Raw genomic sequence first — 16,246 nt, forward strand, 5'->3', positions numbered from 1 at the left:
ACGAGAGCTCCTGAAGGAAGCACTAAACATGGAAAGAAAAAACAGGTACCAGCCACTGCAAAAACATGCCAAATTGTAAAGACCATTGATGCTAGGAAGAAACCGCATCAACGAATGGACAAAATAACCAGCTAACATCATAATGACAGGATCAAATTCACACATAACAATATTAACCTTAAATGTAAATAGGCTAAATGCCCCAATTAAAAGACACAGACTAGGCTGGGCGTGGTAGCTCACGCCTGTAATCCCAGCAATTTGGGAGGCTGAGGCGGGTGGATCACGAGGTCAGTATCGAGACCATCCTGGCTAACAGGGTGAAACCCCATCTCTACTTAAATAAAATAAAACAAAATAAAATACAAAATACTAGCCAGGCGTGGTGGCGGGTGCCTGTAGTCCCAGTTACTTGGGAGGCTGAGGCAGGAGAATGGCATGAACCTGGGAGGCGGAGCTGGCAGTAAGCTGAGATCGCACCACTGCACTCTAGCCTAAGCAACAGAGCGAGACTCCGTCAAAAAAAAAAAACAAAAAACAAACACACAGACCAGCAAATTGGATAAAGAGTCAAGACACACCAGTGTCCTGTACTCAGGAGACTTATCTCACTTGCAGAGACACACATAGGCTTAAAATAAAGGGATGGAGGAAGATCTACCAAGCAAATGGAAAGGCGAAGAAAAGTAGGGGTTGCAATCCTAGTCTCTGATAAAACCGACTTTAAACCAACAAAGATCAAAAGAGACAAAGAAGGAGGCCATTACATAATGGTAAAGGGATCAATTCAATAAGAAGAGCTAACTATCCTAAATATATACGCACCCAATACAGGAGCACCAAGATTCATAAAGCAAGTCCTTAGAGACCTACAAAGAGACTTAGACTCCCACACTATAATAATGGGAGACTTTAACACCCCACTGTCAATATTAGACAGATCAATGAGACAGAAGGTTAATAAGGATATCCAGGATTTGAACTCAGCTCTGCACCAAGCAGACCTAATAGACATCTACAGAGCTCTCCACCCCAAATCAACAGAATATACATTATTCTCAACACCACATCACACTTATTCCAAAATTGACCACATAATTGGAAGTAAAGCACTCCTCAGCAAATGTAAAAGAACAGAATCACAACAAACTGTCTCTCAGACCACAGTGCAATCAAATTAGAACTCAGGATTAAGAAACTCACTCAAAACTGCACAACTACATGGAAACTGAACAACCTGCTCCTGAATGACTACTGGGTAAATAACAAAATGAAGGCAGAAATAAAGATGTTCTTTGAAACCAGTGAGAACAAAGATACAACATACCAGAATCTCTGGGACACATTTAAAGCAGTATGTAGAGGGAAATTTACAGCACTAAATGCCCACAAGAGAAAGCAGGAAAGATCTAAAATTGACACTCTAACATCACAATTAAAAGAACTACAGAAGGAAGAGCAAACAAATTCAAAAGCTAGCAGATGGCAAGAAATAACTAAGATCAGAGCAGAATTGAAGGAGATAGAGACACAAAAAAACCCTTCAAAAAATCAATGAATTCAGGAGCTGGTTTTTTGAAAAGATCTACAAAATTGATAGACCACTAGCAATACTAATAAAGAAGAAAAGAGAGAAGAATCAAATAGATGCAATAAAAGATGATAAAGGAGATATTACCACTGATCCCACAGAAATGCAAACTACCATCAGAGAATACTATAAACACCTTTATGCAAATAAACTAGAAAATCTAGAAGAAATGGATAAATTCCTGGACACATACACCCTCCCAAGCCTAAACCAGGAAGAAGTTGAATCCCTGAATAGACCAATAGCAGGCTCTGAAATTGAGGCAATAAATAATAACCTACCAACCAAAAAAAGCCCAGGACAAGATGGATTCACAGCCGAATTCTACCAGAGGTACAAAGAAGAGCTGGTGCCATTCCTTCTGAAACTATTCCAATCAATAGAAAAAGAGGAAATCCTCCCTAACTCATTTTATGAGGCCAACCTCATCCTGATACCAAAGCCTGACAGAGACACAACAGAAAAAGAGAAGTTTAGACCATGATCTCTGATGAACATCAGTGTGAAAATCCTCAATAAAATACTGGCAAACCGAATCCAGCAGCACATCAAAAGCTTATCCACCAAGATCAAGTTGGCTTCATCCCTGGGATGCAAGGCTGGTTCAACATATGCAAATCAATAAATGTAATCCAGCATATAAACAGAACCAAAGACAAAAACCACATGATTATCTCAATAGATGCAGAAAAGGCCTTTGACAAAATTCAACAACCCTTTATGCTAAAAGCTCTCAAAAAATAGGTATCGATGGCACGTATCTCAAAATAATAAGAGCTATTTATGACAAACCCACAGCCAATATCATACTGAATGGGAAAAAACTGGAAGCATTCCCTTTGAAAACTGGCACAAGACAGGGATGCCCTCTCTCACCATTCCTATTCAACATAGTGTTGGAAGTTCTGGCCAGGATAATCAGGCAAGAGAAAGAAATAAAGGGTATTCAATTAGGAAAAGAGGAAGTCAAATTGTCCCTGTTTGCAGATGACATGATTGTATATTTAGAAAACCCTATCATCTCTGTCCAAAATCTCCTTAAGCTGGTAAGCAACTTCAGCAAAGTCTCAGGACACAAAATCAATGTGCAAAAATCACAAGCATTCCTATACACCAATAACAGACAAATAGAGAGTCAAATCATGAGTGAACTCCCATTCACAATTGCTACAAATAGAATAAAATACCTAGGAATCCAACTTACAAGGGATGTGAAGGACCTCTTCAAGAAGAACTAAAAAACACTGCTCAATGAAATAAAAGAGGACACAAACAAATGGAAAAACATTCCATGTTCATGCATAGGAAGAATCAATATCGTGAATATGGCCATACTGCCCAAAGTAATTTATAGATTCAATGCCATCCCCATCAAGCTACTAATGACTTTCTTCACAGAACTGAAAAAAACTACTTTAATGTTCATATGGAACCAAAAAAGAGCCCACATTACCAAGACAATCCTAAGCAAAAAGAACAAAGCTGGAAGTGTCATGCTACCTGACTTCAAACTATACTACAAGGCTACAGCAACCAAAACAGCATGGTGCTGGTACCAAAACATATATATAGACCAATGGAACAGAACAGAGGCCTCAGAAATAACATCACACATCTACAACCATCTGATCTTTGACAAACCTGACAAAAACAAGAAATGGGGAAAGATTCCCTATTTAATAAATGGTGCTGGGAAAACTGGCTAGCCATTTGTAGAAAGCGGAAACTGGATCCTTTCCTTACACCTTATACAAAAATTAATTCAAGGTGGATTAAAGACTTAAATGTTAGACCTCAAACCATAGAAACCCTAGAAGAAAACCTAGGTAATACCATTCAGGACCTAGGCATGGTCAAGGACTTCATGACTAAAACACCAAAAGCAATGGCAACAAAAACCAAAATTGACAAGTGGGATCTAATTAAACTAAAGAGCTTGTGCACAGCAAAAGAAACTATCATCAGAGTGAACAGGCAACCTACAGAATGGGAGAAAATTTTTGCAATCTACCTATCTGACAAAGGGCTAATATCCAGAATCTACAAAGAACTTACACAAATTTACAAGAAAAAATCAAACAACCCCATCAAAAAGTGGGCAAAGGATATGAATAGACACTTCTCAAAAGAAAACATTTATGCAGCCAACAGACACACGCAAAAATGCTCATCGTCACTGGTCATCAGAGAAATGCAAATCAAAACCACAATGAGATACCATCTCACACCAGTTAGAATGGCAATCATTAAAAAGTCAGGAAACAACAGGTGCTGGAGAAGATGTGGAGAAATAGGAACGCGTTTACACTGTTGGTGGGACTGTAAACTAGTTCAACCATTGTGGAAGACAGTGTGGTGATTCCTCAAGGATCTAGAACTGGAAATACCATTTGACCCAGTGATCCCATTAATGGGTATATACCCAAAGGATTATAAATGATGCTGCTATAAAGACACATGCACATGTATGTTTATTGTGGCACTATTCACAATAGCAAAGACTTGGAACCAACCCAAATGTCCATCAATGATAGACTGGATTAAGAAAATGTGGCACATACACACCATGGAATACTATGCAGCCATAAAAAGGATGAGTTTATGTCCTTTGTAGTGACATGGATGAAGCTGGAAACCATCATTGTCAGCAAATCTTCACAAGGACAGAAAACCAAACATCGTATGTTCTCATTCACAAGTGGGAATTGAACAAGGAGAACACTTGGACACAGGGTGGGGAATATCACACACCAGGGCCTGTTGTTGGCAGAGAGGAATGGGGGAGGGATAGCATTAGGAGAAATGCCTAATGTAAATGAAGAGTTAATGGGTGCAGCAAACCCACATGACACATGTATACCTTTGTAACAAACCTGCACGTTGTGCACATGTACCCTAGAACTTAAAGTATAATACATACATACATACATACATACATATGTAAATGGGTATAATACCAACCAAGTAAGATCATTGTAAGGATTTTTTTTTTTTTTTTTTGAGACAGACTCTCGCTCTGTCGCCCAGGCTGGAGTGCAGTGGCCAGATCTCGGCTCACTGCAAGCTCCGCCTTCCGAGTTTACGCCATTCTCCTGCCTCAGCCTCCGGAGTAGCTGGGACTACAGGCGCCCACCACCTCGCCCGGATAGTTTTTTTGTATTTTTAGTAGAGACGGGGTTTCACCGTGTTAGCCAGGATGGTCTCGATCTCCTGACCTCGTGATCCGCCCGTCTCGGCCTCCCAAAGTGCTGGGATTACAGGCTTGAGCCACCGTGCCCGCCCGATCATTGTAAGGATTAAGTGACAAAATGTGTGTTAGATTCTTGCTACGAATAATGTGCCAAATATATGTAAACTGTCTAGAAAAAAACAAACAAACAAAAAACTGATGAATGGATATACAAAATACATAACCATATATTGGCATATTATTTGGCAATAAAAAGGAACAAAGTACTGATACATGCTGCAACATGAATGAACCTGAATATCATGCTGATGAAGTCACACACAAAGGGCCACATATTGTATGATTCTATTTATATGAAATGTCCAGAACAGGCAAATGTATGGAGACAGAAAGTACAGTCATGGTTGCCAGGGCTCAGTCAGATGAGGTAAAAATGTGCCAAAATTAAATGTGATACTTGCACAACTCTGTGAATATACTAAAAACCATTGAATTGTACACTTTAAATAGGTGGATAGTAGGGTATGTGAATTATATCTCCATAAAGCTGTTATCAAACAAAACCAAACAAAACAAAACCACCAACAACCAACCTATATTCTTTGAATACACTACATCTCTAATTTGGTACTTATCATACAGTATTTTGTCTCATGTGTTTTTCCCCAATCATAATCGGCCAGGCACAGTGGCTCACCCCTGTAATCCTAGCACTTTGGGAGGCCGAGGTGGGTGGATCATTTGAGGTCAAGAATTCGAAATCAGCCTGGCCAACATGGTGAAACCCCATCTCTACTACAAAAAAAAAAAAAAAAAATTGCCAGGCATGCTGGTGGGTGCCTGTAATCTCAGCTACTTAGGAGGCTGAGGCAGGATAATAGTTTGAACCCTGGAGGTGGAATTGCAGTGGGCCAAGATCACGCCACTGCACTGTAGCCTGGGCAACAGAGTGAGACTCCGTTTCAAAAAAAACAAAACCAAAACCAAAAACCCCAAAATGTTACTTCATAACCCCCACATCATGATAATCTCTGAATTGTGGGGTTTCTTCAAGATTTATTTTCTTCACTATACTTTTCAAATTTTCTCCAATGGCACATATTATTTTTATATTTGAAAGAACTACATTATAGAGAAATGAAAATATCATTTCACTAACTAAGTACTACTGAGTACTATTCAGCCATGGAAAAGAATGAGATTCTGTCATCTGCAACAACATGGATGGAACAGGAGGTCATTGTGATAAGTGAAATAAACCAGGCACAGAAAACAAACTTAGCATGTTCTCACTTATTTGTGGGAGCTAAAAATTAAAACAATTGAACTCATGGAGATAGCAGGCCGATGGCTACCAAAGGCTGGGAAGGATAGTTGTGGTGGGGTGGGGACTGGATTGCAAGTGGGGATGTTAACAGGTACAAAAAAATAGAAAGAATAAATAAGATCTAGTATTTGATAGCACAACAGGGTGACTATAGTCATTTAATTGTAAATTTAAAAATACCTAGGCCGAGCGTGGTGGCTCATGCCTGTAATCCCAGCACTTTGGGAGGCCAAGGTGGGCAGATCATAAGGTCAGGAGATCAAGACCATCCTGGCCAAAATGGTGAAACCCTGTCTCTACTAAAAATACAAAACATAGCCTGGCGTGGTGGCGGGCACCTGTAATCCCAGCTACTTGGGAGGCTGAGGCAGGAGAATCGCTTGACCCTGGGAGGTGGAGGTTGCAGTGAACCCAGATTGCGCCACTGCACTCCAGCCTGGGTGACAGAGTGAGACTCTGTCTCAAAAACAAACAAACAAACAAACAAAAACTAAAAGAGTATAACTGGATTGTTTGTAACACAAAGATAAATGCTTGAGGTAATGGATACGCCATTTACTTTGGTGTGATTATTACACATTTTGTGCCTTTAACAAAATATCCCATATACCTCATAAATGTATATACCAGCTCTGTACCCACAAAAATTAAAAATTTAAGTAAATAAAAAACCACAAAATTATTAGCTCCTAAAGGGCATAGTCTTTTGTATCTTCCACATAGTAGGTTCTTAACAACTATTTATGGATATTATTGATAGCAGCACTGGGTTTGAATTCTATTATGGTTCTAGGTCTGTGGGTCTTTGGTAGCCTGTGTGAATTTGTGATTGGTAAAAGCTCAGAAAAAACAAATGTAACCTTATGATTATAAACCTTAAAAGATGTAAAATGTATTTTCACTGAAAGAAAAAAAAGTTTTAGTTTAAATGCCAATTTCAATGCCAGATATATCAGGGATACGATAAACTTTAATACTCATTTTCAAATGAATTCAGATATACCATCTGGGCTAGCTGACTTACCCTCCTCCTAGTTACTCCATGCAGTGGAACCTGCCTCTGTTAGCCCATTCTCATACTGCTATAAAGAGATACCTGAGACTGGGTAATTTATAAAGGAAAGAGGTTTAATTGACTCACAGTTCCGCATGGCTGGGGAGGACTCAGGAACTTACAATCATGGCAAAAGGCGATGAAGAAGCAAGTGCCTTCTTTACAAGGCGGCAGGAGAAAGAGAACAAAGAGGGAGCTGCCAGACACTTTTAAGCCATCAGATCTTATGAGAACTCATTCACTATCATGAGAACAGCATGGTGGAAACTGCTCCCATGATCTAATCACCTCCCACCAGGTCCCTTCCTCAACATGTGGGGATTGCAATTCAGATTATAATTAAAGATGAGATTTGGGTGGTGACATGGAGCCAGACCATGTCATTGCCCAAAGCCATGTATTGTATTAGTGTACCAGAGTCATTTTGTGAACTATTTGCTTTGCCATGTTTCTTTATGGAAACAAGGTCATCTTCTGCCCACATGTCTTTAGCCCTTTCCCATGCTTGCCTTCTTTATCTCTTCTTTGTATACTTTTCCCTCCCTCTGTTTTGGACGGCAGGGTGGAGGTGAGGATCAGTGGTCTATACTCAGCAACGGCTTGTTTGTCAGGTCCAGCTTTGGTCTGTTTACATTCAGTCCCCTTGTTTGTGCCTTTCACAATGATTCTGCTGGATGACTATATCCACCTCATTTTAGATGAGGAAACTGAGGCACACACTGTAAGTGGCAGAGTCTGGACAGGACTCTGTCTAGTTTGGTGTGCAGTTAGGAGCAGACCTGGCGCCAGGCTGTCTGGGCTTGAATCCAACCCTCCCTGTCCACCAGCTCTGTCCCCTGGTTTCCTCCTAGGAATGATAATAGTCCTATCTTACAGGGCTGGAATAAGGATTGAGTTAGTCAATTATTTGTAGTGCACTTAGAACAGTGCCTGGCATAGCATAAGTGCCACATAAGTGTTTTCAAAGTAAATAAACTAAAGCCTGTCTGACTCCAAAGCTGGTAATGGTGGAATTTTAGGCCTGCTTTTTGTTCCATTCTCCTATTATAGCAGTAGAATTGGACAAAGATTAAACTCGGATTCTGGATGGGGAACAGAGATTTAGCGGCTGAGGCACCCAGGTGACCTCCAGCCACCGTCAGAAACCTCCTGTCAGCAGCCATTCTGAAGAGGGGAATCCATTAGCTTGAGGTCAGGCCAAGAATACTGAGCTCCTCTGGACCCAGCGCCGAGCTCATGTAGGTCAGAGCTCCCTGGTGGCCTACCAGGGGATACCCAGGCAACAATCTAAAAGGTAGTGTGTGCCCCTCACCCGCAGGCGGGACCTGGCCTGCCTCTCCCAAGCTATCATTCCCGCCTGGTGCTCTCCTCACCAGCTCGTCTTGCTGGCCTGCTGCTGGCTCATCCATCTGGAATTCTTCCCCCAGACTGTTACACAGTTAAATCTCCCTCACTCATGTCACGTCTTCATGACATTTCCTTACAGACACCTTCCTTGATCATCACTTGGGCTCTAGTGCAAAACAGAAGGCGTGCTCAAGTGGGAGTGGCCGAGGAGAGTTTAAAGGAAGGGTTAGAAAGAAGTGAGCCAGGTCGGGAGACCATAATGGGATGGGGAAGCCTTTACCATACCTAGGCCTGGGAGGTTTAGTGGGACAAAAGGAGATGGGGAACCTTCTGGAAACCCCCTACCCACCTGCAGGAAGGGACGAGATAAATAAAGGCACGTCTCTCCTTAGCTCACTGACCATCTGCCTCCCTCCCATTAATGGAACCGGGACTCACAGGTCAGCCTCCCAGCCAAAAGGGGGGAAGGCTATCGGAAATTACCCCGCTCTTTTTCTTCCCAAGTCATTATCTTCTCCTCTTTTATCTTAACACCCGCCACAATTATCTTCTTTTGATTTACATGTTTATTGCCTGTCCCAGCCCTCAATTCCTTCTACAATGTAAATACCTCGAAGGCAAGGTAGGGTGTATGTGTTGTGTGTGTGTGTGTGTGTTACCATCTCTGCGTCCCCAGCGCCTGGCCCAGTGCCTGACGCATAGTAGGTACACAGTGACTGTTGGTTGACTGCATCGACAGACTAGGACACAGATAGCTTCCCTGGAGAAGGAAAAGCTAATCGGGGTCGTTTTTCTTTTTCTTTTTACAAAAAGATCAGGTGGCTGTGTACTTCCCGGCGCCGGGCCAGGGGCTGCCCCGCCTTACCCCAACCTCTGCGGCCAGGAGGGACTGGAGGTGCTGCGTGGCCCGCTCGTCCTCCCGCTCCGGTGCCTGTGCCGCAGCGCCGGCTCCCCCGGGTCCGGGTGCACCCCGTTGGGTGCGCGTCTCCCATACGAGGCCAGACCCGTCCGCCCGCCCCTCGGCAGCCGGCCGGGCGCAGGGACGTGCGAGGCGGCCAGTGGAGTCCCTCTACCAGGCCGGGTGTGAGCGGGAGGGAGACACGCAGCACTCACTCCGGGTTATTTTTAGTCGGTAGCTGTGTCCCCCCTCCCCGGGGGCGGAGCGGCCCGCCAAGGTGGGGAGGAGAAGAAGCTCCTGGCGTCTCCGCGCTCGCTCCCGCGGGGCACTCGTGGCGCGTTGGAGCCCGGGCGGCTCTGGGAACAGCTGCCGCGGCGTCCTCTAGCAGCTCGCGGCTCTCCCGGGACCTGCGCCGGCCGGGGGCGGGGAGAGGCGGGGTGGGGAGGCCGGCGGGCGGGAAGGGGCGGGGAGCGCGCTCCTGCGGCGGCGGCGGCGGCGGCGGCGGCGGCGGCCGTCCTCATCCCGGCGCTCGAGCGGACGCGGGGCTGCGCAAATGGCTTGTCCCGCTCTCGGTCTGGAAGCTCTTCAGCCCCTGCAGCCCGAGCCGCCCCCCGAGCCCGCCTTCTCCGAGGCGCAGAAGTGGATCGAGGTAGGTGCGGGTGGCTGGCGGGCGGCCTTGCACTGGCGCCCTGGGCCACGGACCCGCGCACGCTCGGACCGCAGGTCCAGCCTCGCCTTCCCCCAACCCCCCCCCCACTTTCTTTTGCCGGCTGCACCAGGTCACCCCCTGGGCCTCAGCGAGCTGCGAAACCCTAGCGCTTTGGCACTGGAATCCCGGGCCAGGGTGGGCGTGAAAGGGGACACTGCAGTCTAGCTGCGCGTGAGAGCAGGAAGGGATCCCCTGCGCCTCCATCCTTCCTGCCCGCCGGCCTCGCAAATCTCAGCTCGCGCCGCTTCCAGGCGCCGCCAAGGGAAGCGCAGTGCTAGCAAAGCGTTGCAAAGGCGCAGGAAGCGCGAGTCCCCAGAGACTTCACCGGTGCCCGCAATTCGGGGTATCTTGCTTCTGGTCCCACATTTCGCCCCTTGCCCTCCTACCCGCACCTTTCCGGAGCGGAGTTGGCGGTGTCTCCACGGAGGCGCATACCCACCGGAGTCTCTTGCTGTATTCCTGGCACCGGGTCAGGTGTGAGGCTGGCACAGTGCGCAGGGCCGCCGGGGTAGCCTGCAAGACTCACCTGCGAGCACGCATCCGCATAGACGCTGCCCAGCCTTTGGCGACACCCGCCCCTCTCCATCCCAGGGTCGGCAGGGTCGGTTCCAAAGTACGGGGTACCCGGTCTGGTTGGCATATTTCACTTCTTAAATGACTCGTTGGCAGGCCAGAGAAATCACTGGAGCTCTTGGCTCAGTCCAGGAAGCGCTCGCTGGGTGATCCTGATTCACGATGTCTATCAGCAGATGCAGCTTGGTAGCCCTGAGCTCCCGAAATGACCTGTCTGCGGGGTTCAGGACGCTAAAAGGATATGAAGGGGAAAGGTGACCCCCCCCTATGGTTAGTGCAAGGAGCCTCTGCTTCCATGGGTGGCCTTTCTGGAGGCTTAGTGGAAGGTATGAATTTGGCCTTGTTTGCCTCAGTGACCAGCAGCCCTCTTTGCCTGGTAGTTCAGAGGAGGAAGTGTACCGCTAAATCATGACCCAGCAGTATTGAAGCTTCCAGAATTCCGCCTGTCACTTAGTGACTCCCTACTCCGTTCAGCATCGTGGTTCTCAAGAAGCTGCTAGAGTAACAGAGCTCCAAGTACAGATTTAAACCTGCTGAGCTTCCTGCAGAAACCACCCTCACTTAATGCTGCTCTCCTGCTCCAGCCAGAGACCTGTACCCTACAGGGTTAACCTGCTTCCCGCAAGCAAGAGTGCTACTTAAGAGTTTAGAAACATCTATTTGAAAATAGGGCTCAAGAAACAAAACAATGAACATGAGGGTTGTCTTGCTGAAAGCCCCAGGCATGTCTCATAATTTCATAGCTCACCATCACCTGAGAAAAAGACCTTGGCTTTTTTATTTTTGATATGTGGCTGGAACGGTTTGGCGTGTGACAGGTGCCTCTCTCTGTGTTGCATATTTAGGCTCCCAGGATACACAGAAAGCATTTGTAGTTACTGGCTTGGTGCAGAGTTGGATAACTCTTTTTCAGGTTCTTGAACTTTAAAAAATTCTCAGGAGAGATTTCGAGTGTGGGTGAGGGTAAGGGGAGGATCTAGAAGGAGAACAGTCTTACTGTTCTTGAAGGCAAGTGATTTATTCTCAGTTTCCTTAACTCTGAGTATCGTTGACATATTCTCTTTTTAAAAAATGTATTGTGTTATAAGTTACACACGTAAAGGTGCACACATCTGAAGTTTACACCTCCATGAATTTTGACATATGTATATTACTATAGCCCCCACCTAAATCAAGATACAAAATGTCTCCTTTGGCCCAGATTACAGTTTGCTTTTAAGAGGTAGTATATTTCAGGCTACTATGCAGTGCAGTGTATTAGCTTTAATATCACGTTTAAGAAAAGGAAGAAGGGATTCCTTAAGAAAGCAGAGCCTCATTAAGCCCTATAGACATTTTGCCATTGTTCTTGATGCTTTACCATTCATACCAATTTAAGAATGTTAAAACCGTAATGGGGCATGTGTGACTTTAGGACCAGGCATCCCAGGAGAGCTGCGTGTGCATTATTGAAGCGGCCTATCTGCTTTCAGTTGTTGGGTTCAGTTTCAGGGAAAGGAGAGCTTCCCTCTCGCTCCAGGGGAAAGATAGAGACCTCCCCCTTCCTTCCCAGAGGTTCTTCTTGAAATGTAAATGCGGTGTCTGCAAACCAGGGGAACCCAGGAGTTGTAACAGATGGTTTTGCATGCAGTTGCCTTGTGAACAAAGATTGCTCAGCTAATATAGCAATAATGTAGTACTTAGGGCCAGTGAAATTCCCCGGGGGGACTGTTATCTCGAGACAGTTGCAGCTCCTCTAGGGGCCCCATTGTCTCTGGCAACATCTTCATTGTTTTTACTTTTATTCGGTTGGTGATTAAATTTCCCATAGGTTTTTTTTTTTTTTCTTTCTTTCTTCTTTTTAAGTAGTCAGGAATTTCACCCTTTCATAAAAATGTTCCCTTGGGTGGAGCAAGTTAATAAACAAACTTTGCTGCTTGTCTTGCCTCGGTTCTCAGTCTTCCTTGAGTCATGGATTGGCAAGAAAACATTCATTCTTAATAAAGGCTCAGGGAACCAGCTCCAGGACGTAACTTGTTAGTGAGGAATTTCTCGGCCTGCAGCCTTGGCTATTTGAGGACCATGTTACTGGGCAGGAAATGTGGCCTGGGAACGATTCCCCCACCTCAGCCCCCCTCCCCTCACTCCTTCCTTAGTTGGCAAAGGTGAAAGCTCTAATGGAGCTCTAGATGGTCAAAGACTATGTGGGGACAGCCCTGTAGCACTCCTAGTGACTTTTTATAGCTGTAGGAACAGGCTGCACATCTTACTGTGTGTTTGGGAAGACTCCTAGAGGAGACAACAAACTTGAAGTAGTAACTCTGGCTACCAGCAGGCAGGGGAGTGACTAACTTCTTTCCATATTACTTTTCTAGAAGGCCTTAGTAACAACAAAATAACTAAGAGTTATTATTGAGAGCATCTGTAAAACAGGATACTAATAACAGCTCCTATTTCATAGGAGTGCTGTCAGGATTAAATCAATTGATATATTTAAAATGCTTAAAACAGTGCCTAGTACATAGGAAGTGCTGTGTAAGTGTGGTTAGTAGTAGTGTTACCATTATTATTACCACTGCTATTACTTTTACTACTACTATTATCATTATGCTCATTATTACTACTGTTGCTATTGCTATTGTTTTTTCTGTTGTTGATAATAACTAAGGTTGATTTTGAAAGAAATGATTCAGAACACCAAATTTCCAGGGTAAAAAATATGATTCAATTGCCTACTGATTTCATCCTGTTATCTCACTCTGTTAACTCTGGATACCTGGAGTAGAAGTTAACTAGATGCTACATGTCACTCTAATTTGCACTAAAAGTGACTTGGGGATCAGAGAAAAACCTTTAATATCTACTCATAAAATGATCTTGGTAGTCCATCAAAGCTTAGAAAATTATTCCTCAATATTATGCTGAATATGTAAGTTTAATGTGTAATCTTTGTTACCAAACTTCAAGCAGAATGTTCAATGCCTCTCCTCTTGTAGATGATCTAATATTAAATCATTATACAAATAATGGGTCCAAATGTTCATCTAAATGCAGCAGAGTTTTATTCACTGAAGTTGTGTCAACTGCTAGGAATAAGAATAATTCTTCCATTGATTTGCTTTCCCTCTTCCTCCCTTCTTTTATTCTTTCCTTCTTTTTTTCTGGTGGTATTTATTGAGTTACAAGAGTTTATTGGTAGGTTAGATTACTCTGATTTTCCTGATTCCCCGCTTCTCTTGGCCTCACCACCCACAACAATATTTGTTCTAATCTGTGGTTCTTCTTTTCAATGCCAAACACTTTCTGAAGAAACAGATGTCCTTCAACTTGGTTTCGGTTATGATTTGGAACAGGTTCCCAGGCCTTTAGGGAGGGACTGGAAATTTCAACCCAACTCAGCCTTATTTCTCAACTTGAGAAGTTCCTGGACTCCTTTACCTTCAATCAGAGTGTGCCCATGGGGCTTGGTGATGAATACAATCTTATTTGTGACCTAATCCATACTTCACAAGAGTGAGAACTAGTGCTGGAAGGGATCAGTTTCTCATTTTGGTTCATTCCCTGCTGCCCACATAGAATTGTTTTCTTATTCAGCTGGGACCTAATTCTGAAGATTAAAAACACTGAGGGTATCATAGCTCTCCAAGACTGAAAGATGCTTGTGTTGTTTGGCAGTAGGGAAAATTTATGAATAGCTTTTGAGATAATTTAGCATTTAATGGCCAGTAACATACGACATTTGTGATGTAATACCATAAGTTATACATGAAGTCATTCTAATTCTCCACCTCTGTAGGGACTAGACTCTTAACATCTTTTTCTCCCAACAGCTAGTTAACTTCGCAGATGGTCCTCCAGCTCTGCATAAATTGCCAAGGAAGAGGAAGAAAAAACTTTTCTGACTAGATCAAGGAAGGAGTAGTGGTCTGAATAGATATGTAAATGAGAGCAGGCGGCATCTTTCTCACAATGACATTTAAATAGTCTAGCTTGTTTGTATACAAGAGCAGCTATGACACAATGCTGTCACATGGTAGGAAAACAGTGAGGTCCCACAGATTTGGGGAAAGGGGATGCGGAATGGGAGGTGGAGCTGGCACTTCTTGCCCCGGCATCTCCCTGGAAACCAGTTGCATCAGGCGAGCTCCAAAGGGCAGACTGAGCACTGGCTACCAAGAAAGGGAAGGCTGGGCATGCATTCCCAGCCACTGGGTCTCTTGGCCTTCTGCTCTCCGCCGACGGATGACAATAGAGCCATGATGTAGACAGTTGGCCTTGATTCTGTGGGTGGCAGTCAGTGCTAGGTGGGACTAGGAAGCTCTAGGAGTACTAGAAATTGGCCTGGCAGCTTCTCTTTTTGCTTTAGACCATTCTGAAGCTTAAAAGCATCATAGTTGGGGGATAACATGATGATAAAAATTATGGCAATGATGCTGATGTTGCTGATGATAAAAGGTACTATTTATTGAGTGCTTATTATGTGCCTGCTAAAGTCTATGTACAGTTGGCCCCCCAAGTGGTGCAAAATACATTTTGTATTTTGGCCTTGATTTTCATGGTTTAGGACAGAATCAGTTAACACTGGTTGATTTTTGACCAAACTGTTCTCACTGGAATTAGATTTTCCTTTTAAGCCCAGTTCACTGTTCTGAGATTTTAAAAAAGGTACAATACAATTTTGTAATAGAACACCTCATATGTTCCTTAGGATGTGTGTGTGTTTACGTTTGAGGCAGAAGAAAGGTATCAGATACGATCTTTTTTGAAGGAAGGGTAGGGTGGAAAAAAGGATGACTTCAGTGCTATTAAATGACGAAAGGAAGGGATAATAGAACTTTGGTTTTAAGTGATTGAGAAATATAAAAATAGCCTAAACTAGAGGGCTAAAGATAATATAGGGGAAAAATAGTTCTTAAAAAAATGGTAGAATATTTGAAAGACTTCTGCCTGGACATGAGATGTTACATTTCAAGGAGGAATGATGCAATGGAATTCAGTTCTACTGTGATAAAATTCCATGTTTGCAATATTGAAAACAACACTTCCAAAGAGACGCCCTCATACATCTAACCCTGATGGGATGTGTATTAGTTTGTTTACACACTGCTATAAAGATACGACCTGAGACTGGGTAATTTATAAAGAAAGGAGGTTTAATTGACTTACAGTTCCACGTGGCTGGGGAGGCCTCAAGAAACTTAATGATTGTCATGGAAAGCAAGACAGGTCTTATATGGTGGCAGGAGAGAGACAGCAAGTGAAGACGGAACTGCCAAATGCTTTTAAAACCATTAACTTTCATGAGAACTCACTCACCATCATGAGAACAGCATGGGGGAAACCGCCCCCATGATCCAATTGCCTCCCCCCTAACATGGGGGGATTACAACTTGAGATGAGATTTGGGTGGGGACACAGAGCCAAACCTTATCAGGATGGCTAGTGTATCTCAGGGAATTACCTTTGGCATCAGGAAAAGGACAGATGTTATAGTCATATAAGATGCACCTAAGAAATAACTTGGCTGACACCTTTCCCACAGTCAGCAAAACTGTGCTCTATGCTGAGACCTTAAGAA

The 16,246-nt window shown here is 44.0% G+C and overlaps 1 protein-coding gene across 19 annotated transcripts in view; it reads left to right on the plus strand.

Annotated features, from left to right (window-relative positions):
- The first annotated feature begins 9,863 nt into the window (after nt 1-9,863).
- LIMCH1 (LIM and calponin homology domains 1) overlaps nt 9,864-16,246 on the plus strand; it is a 342,237-nt gene continuing 335,854 nt past the window's right edge. For 5 of the 19 annotated variants that reach the window (XM_033214074.1, XM_033214076.1, XM_033214081.1 and 2 more), the window contains exon 1: nt 9,864-10,056. In XM_033214074.1, the coding sequence (XP_033069965.1) occupies nt 9,961-10,056 (96 nt within the window). In that variant the 5' untranslated portion in view covers nt 9,864-9,960. The remainder of the gene's footprint in view (nt 10,057-16,246) is intronic. The other 14 variants (XM_033214082.1, XM_033214078.1, XM_033214080.1 and 11 more) reach the window with 6 other exon arrangements.

The sequence above is a fragment of the Trachypithecus francoisi genome, unplaced genomic scaffold (assembly GCF_009764315.1).
Source record: "Trachypithecus francoisi isolate TF-2019V2 unplaced genomic scaffold, Tfra_2.0 Lachesis_group1, whole genome shotgun sequence".
Taxonomy (NCBI): Eukaryota; Metazoa; Chordata; class Mammalia; order Primates; family Cercopithecidae; genus Trachypithecus; species Trachypithecus francoisi.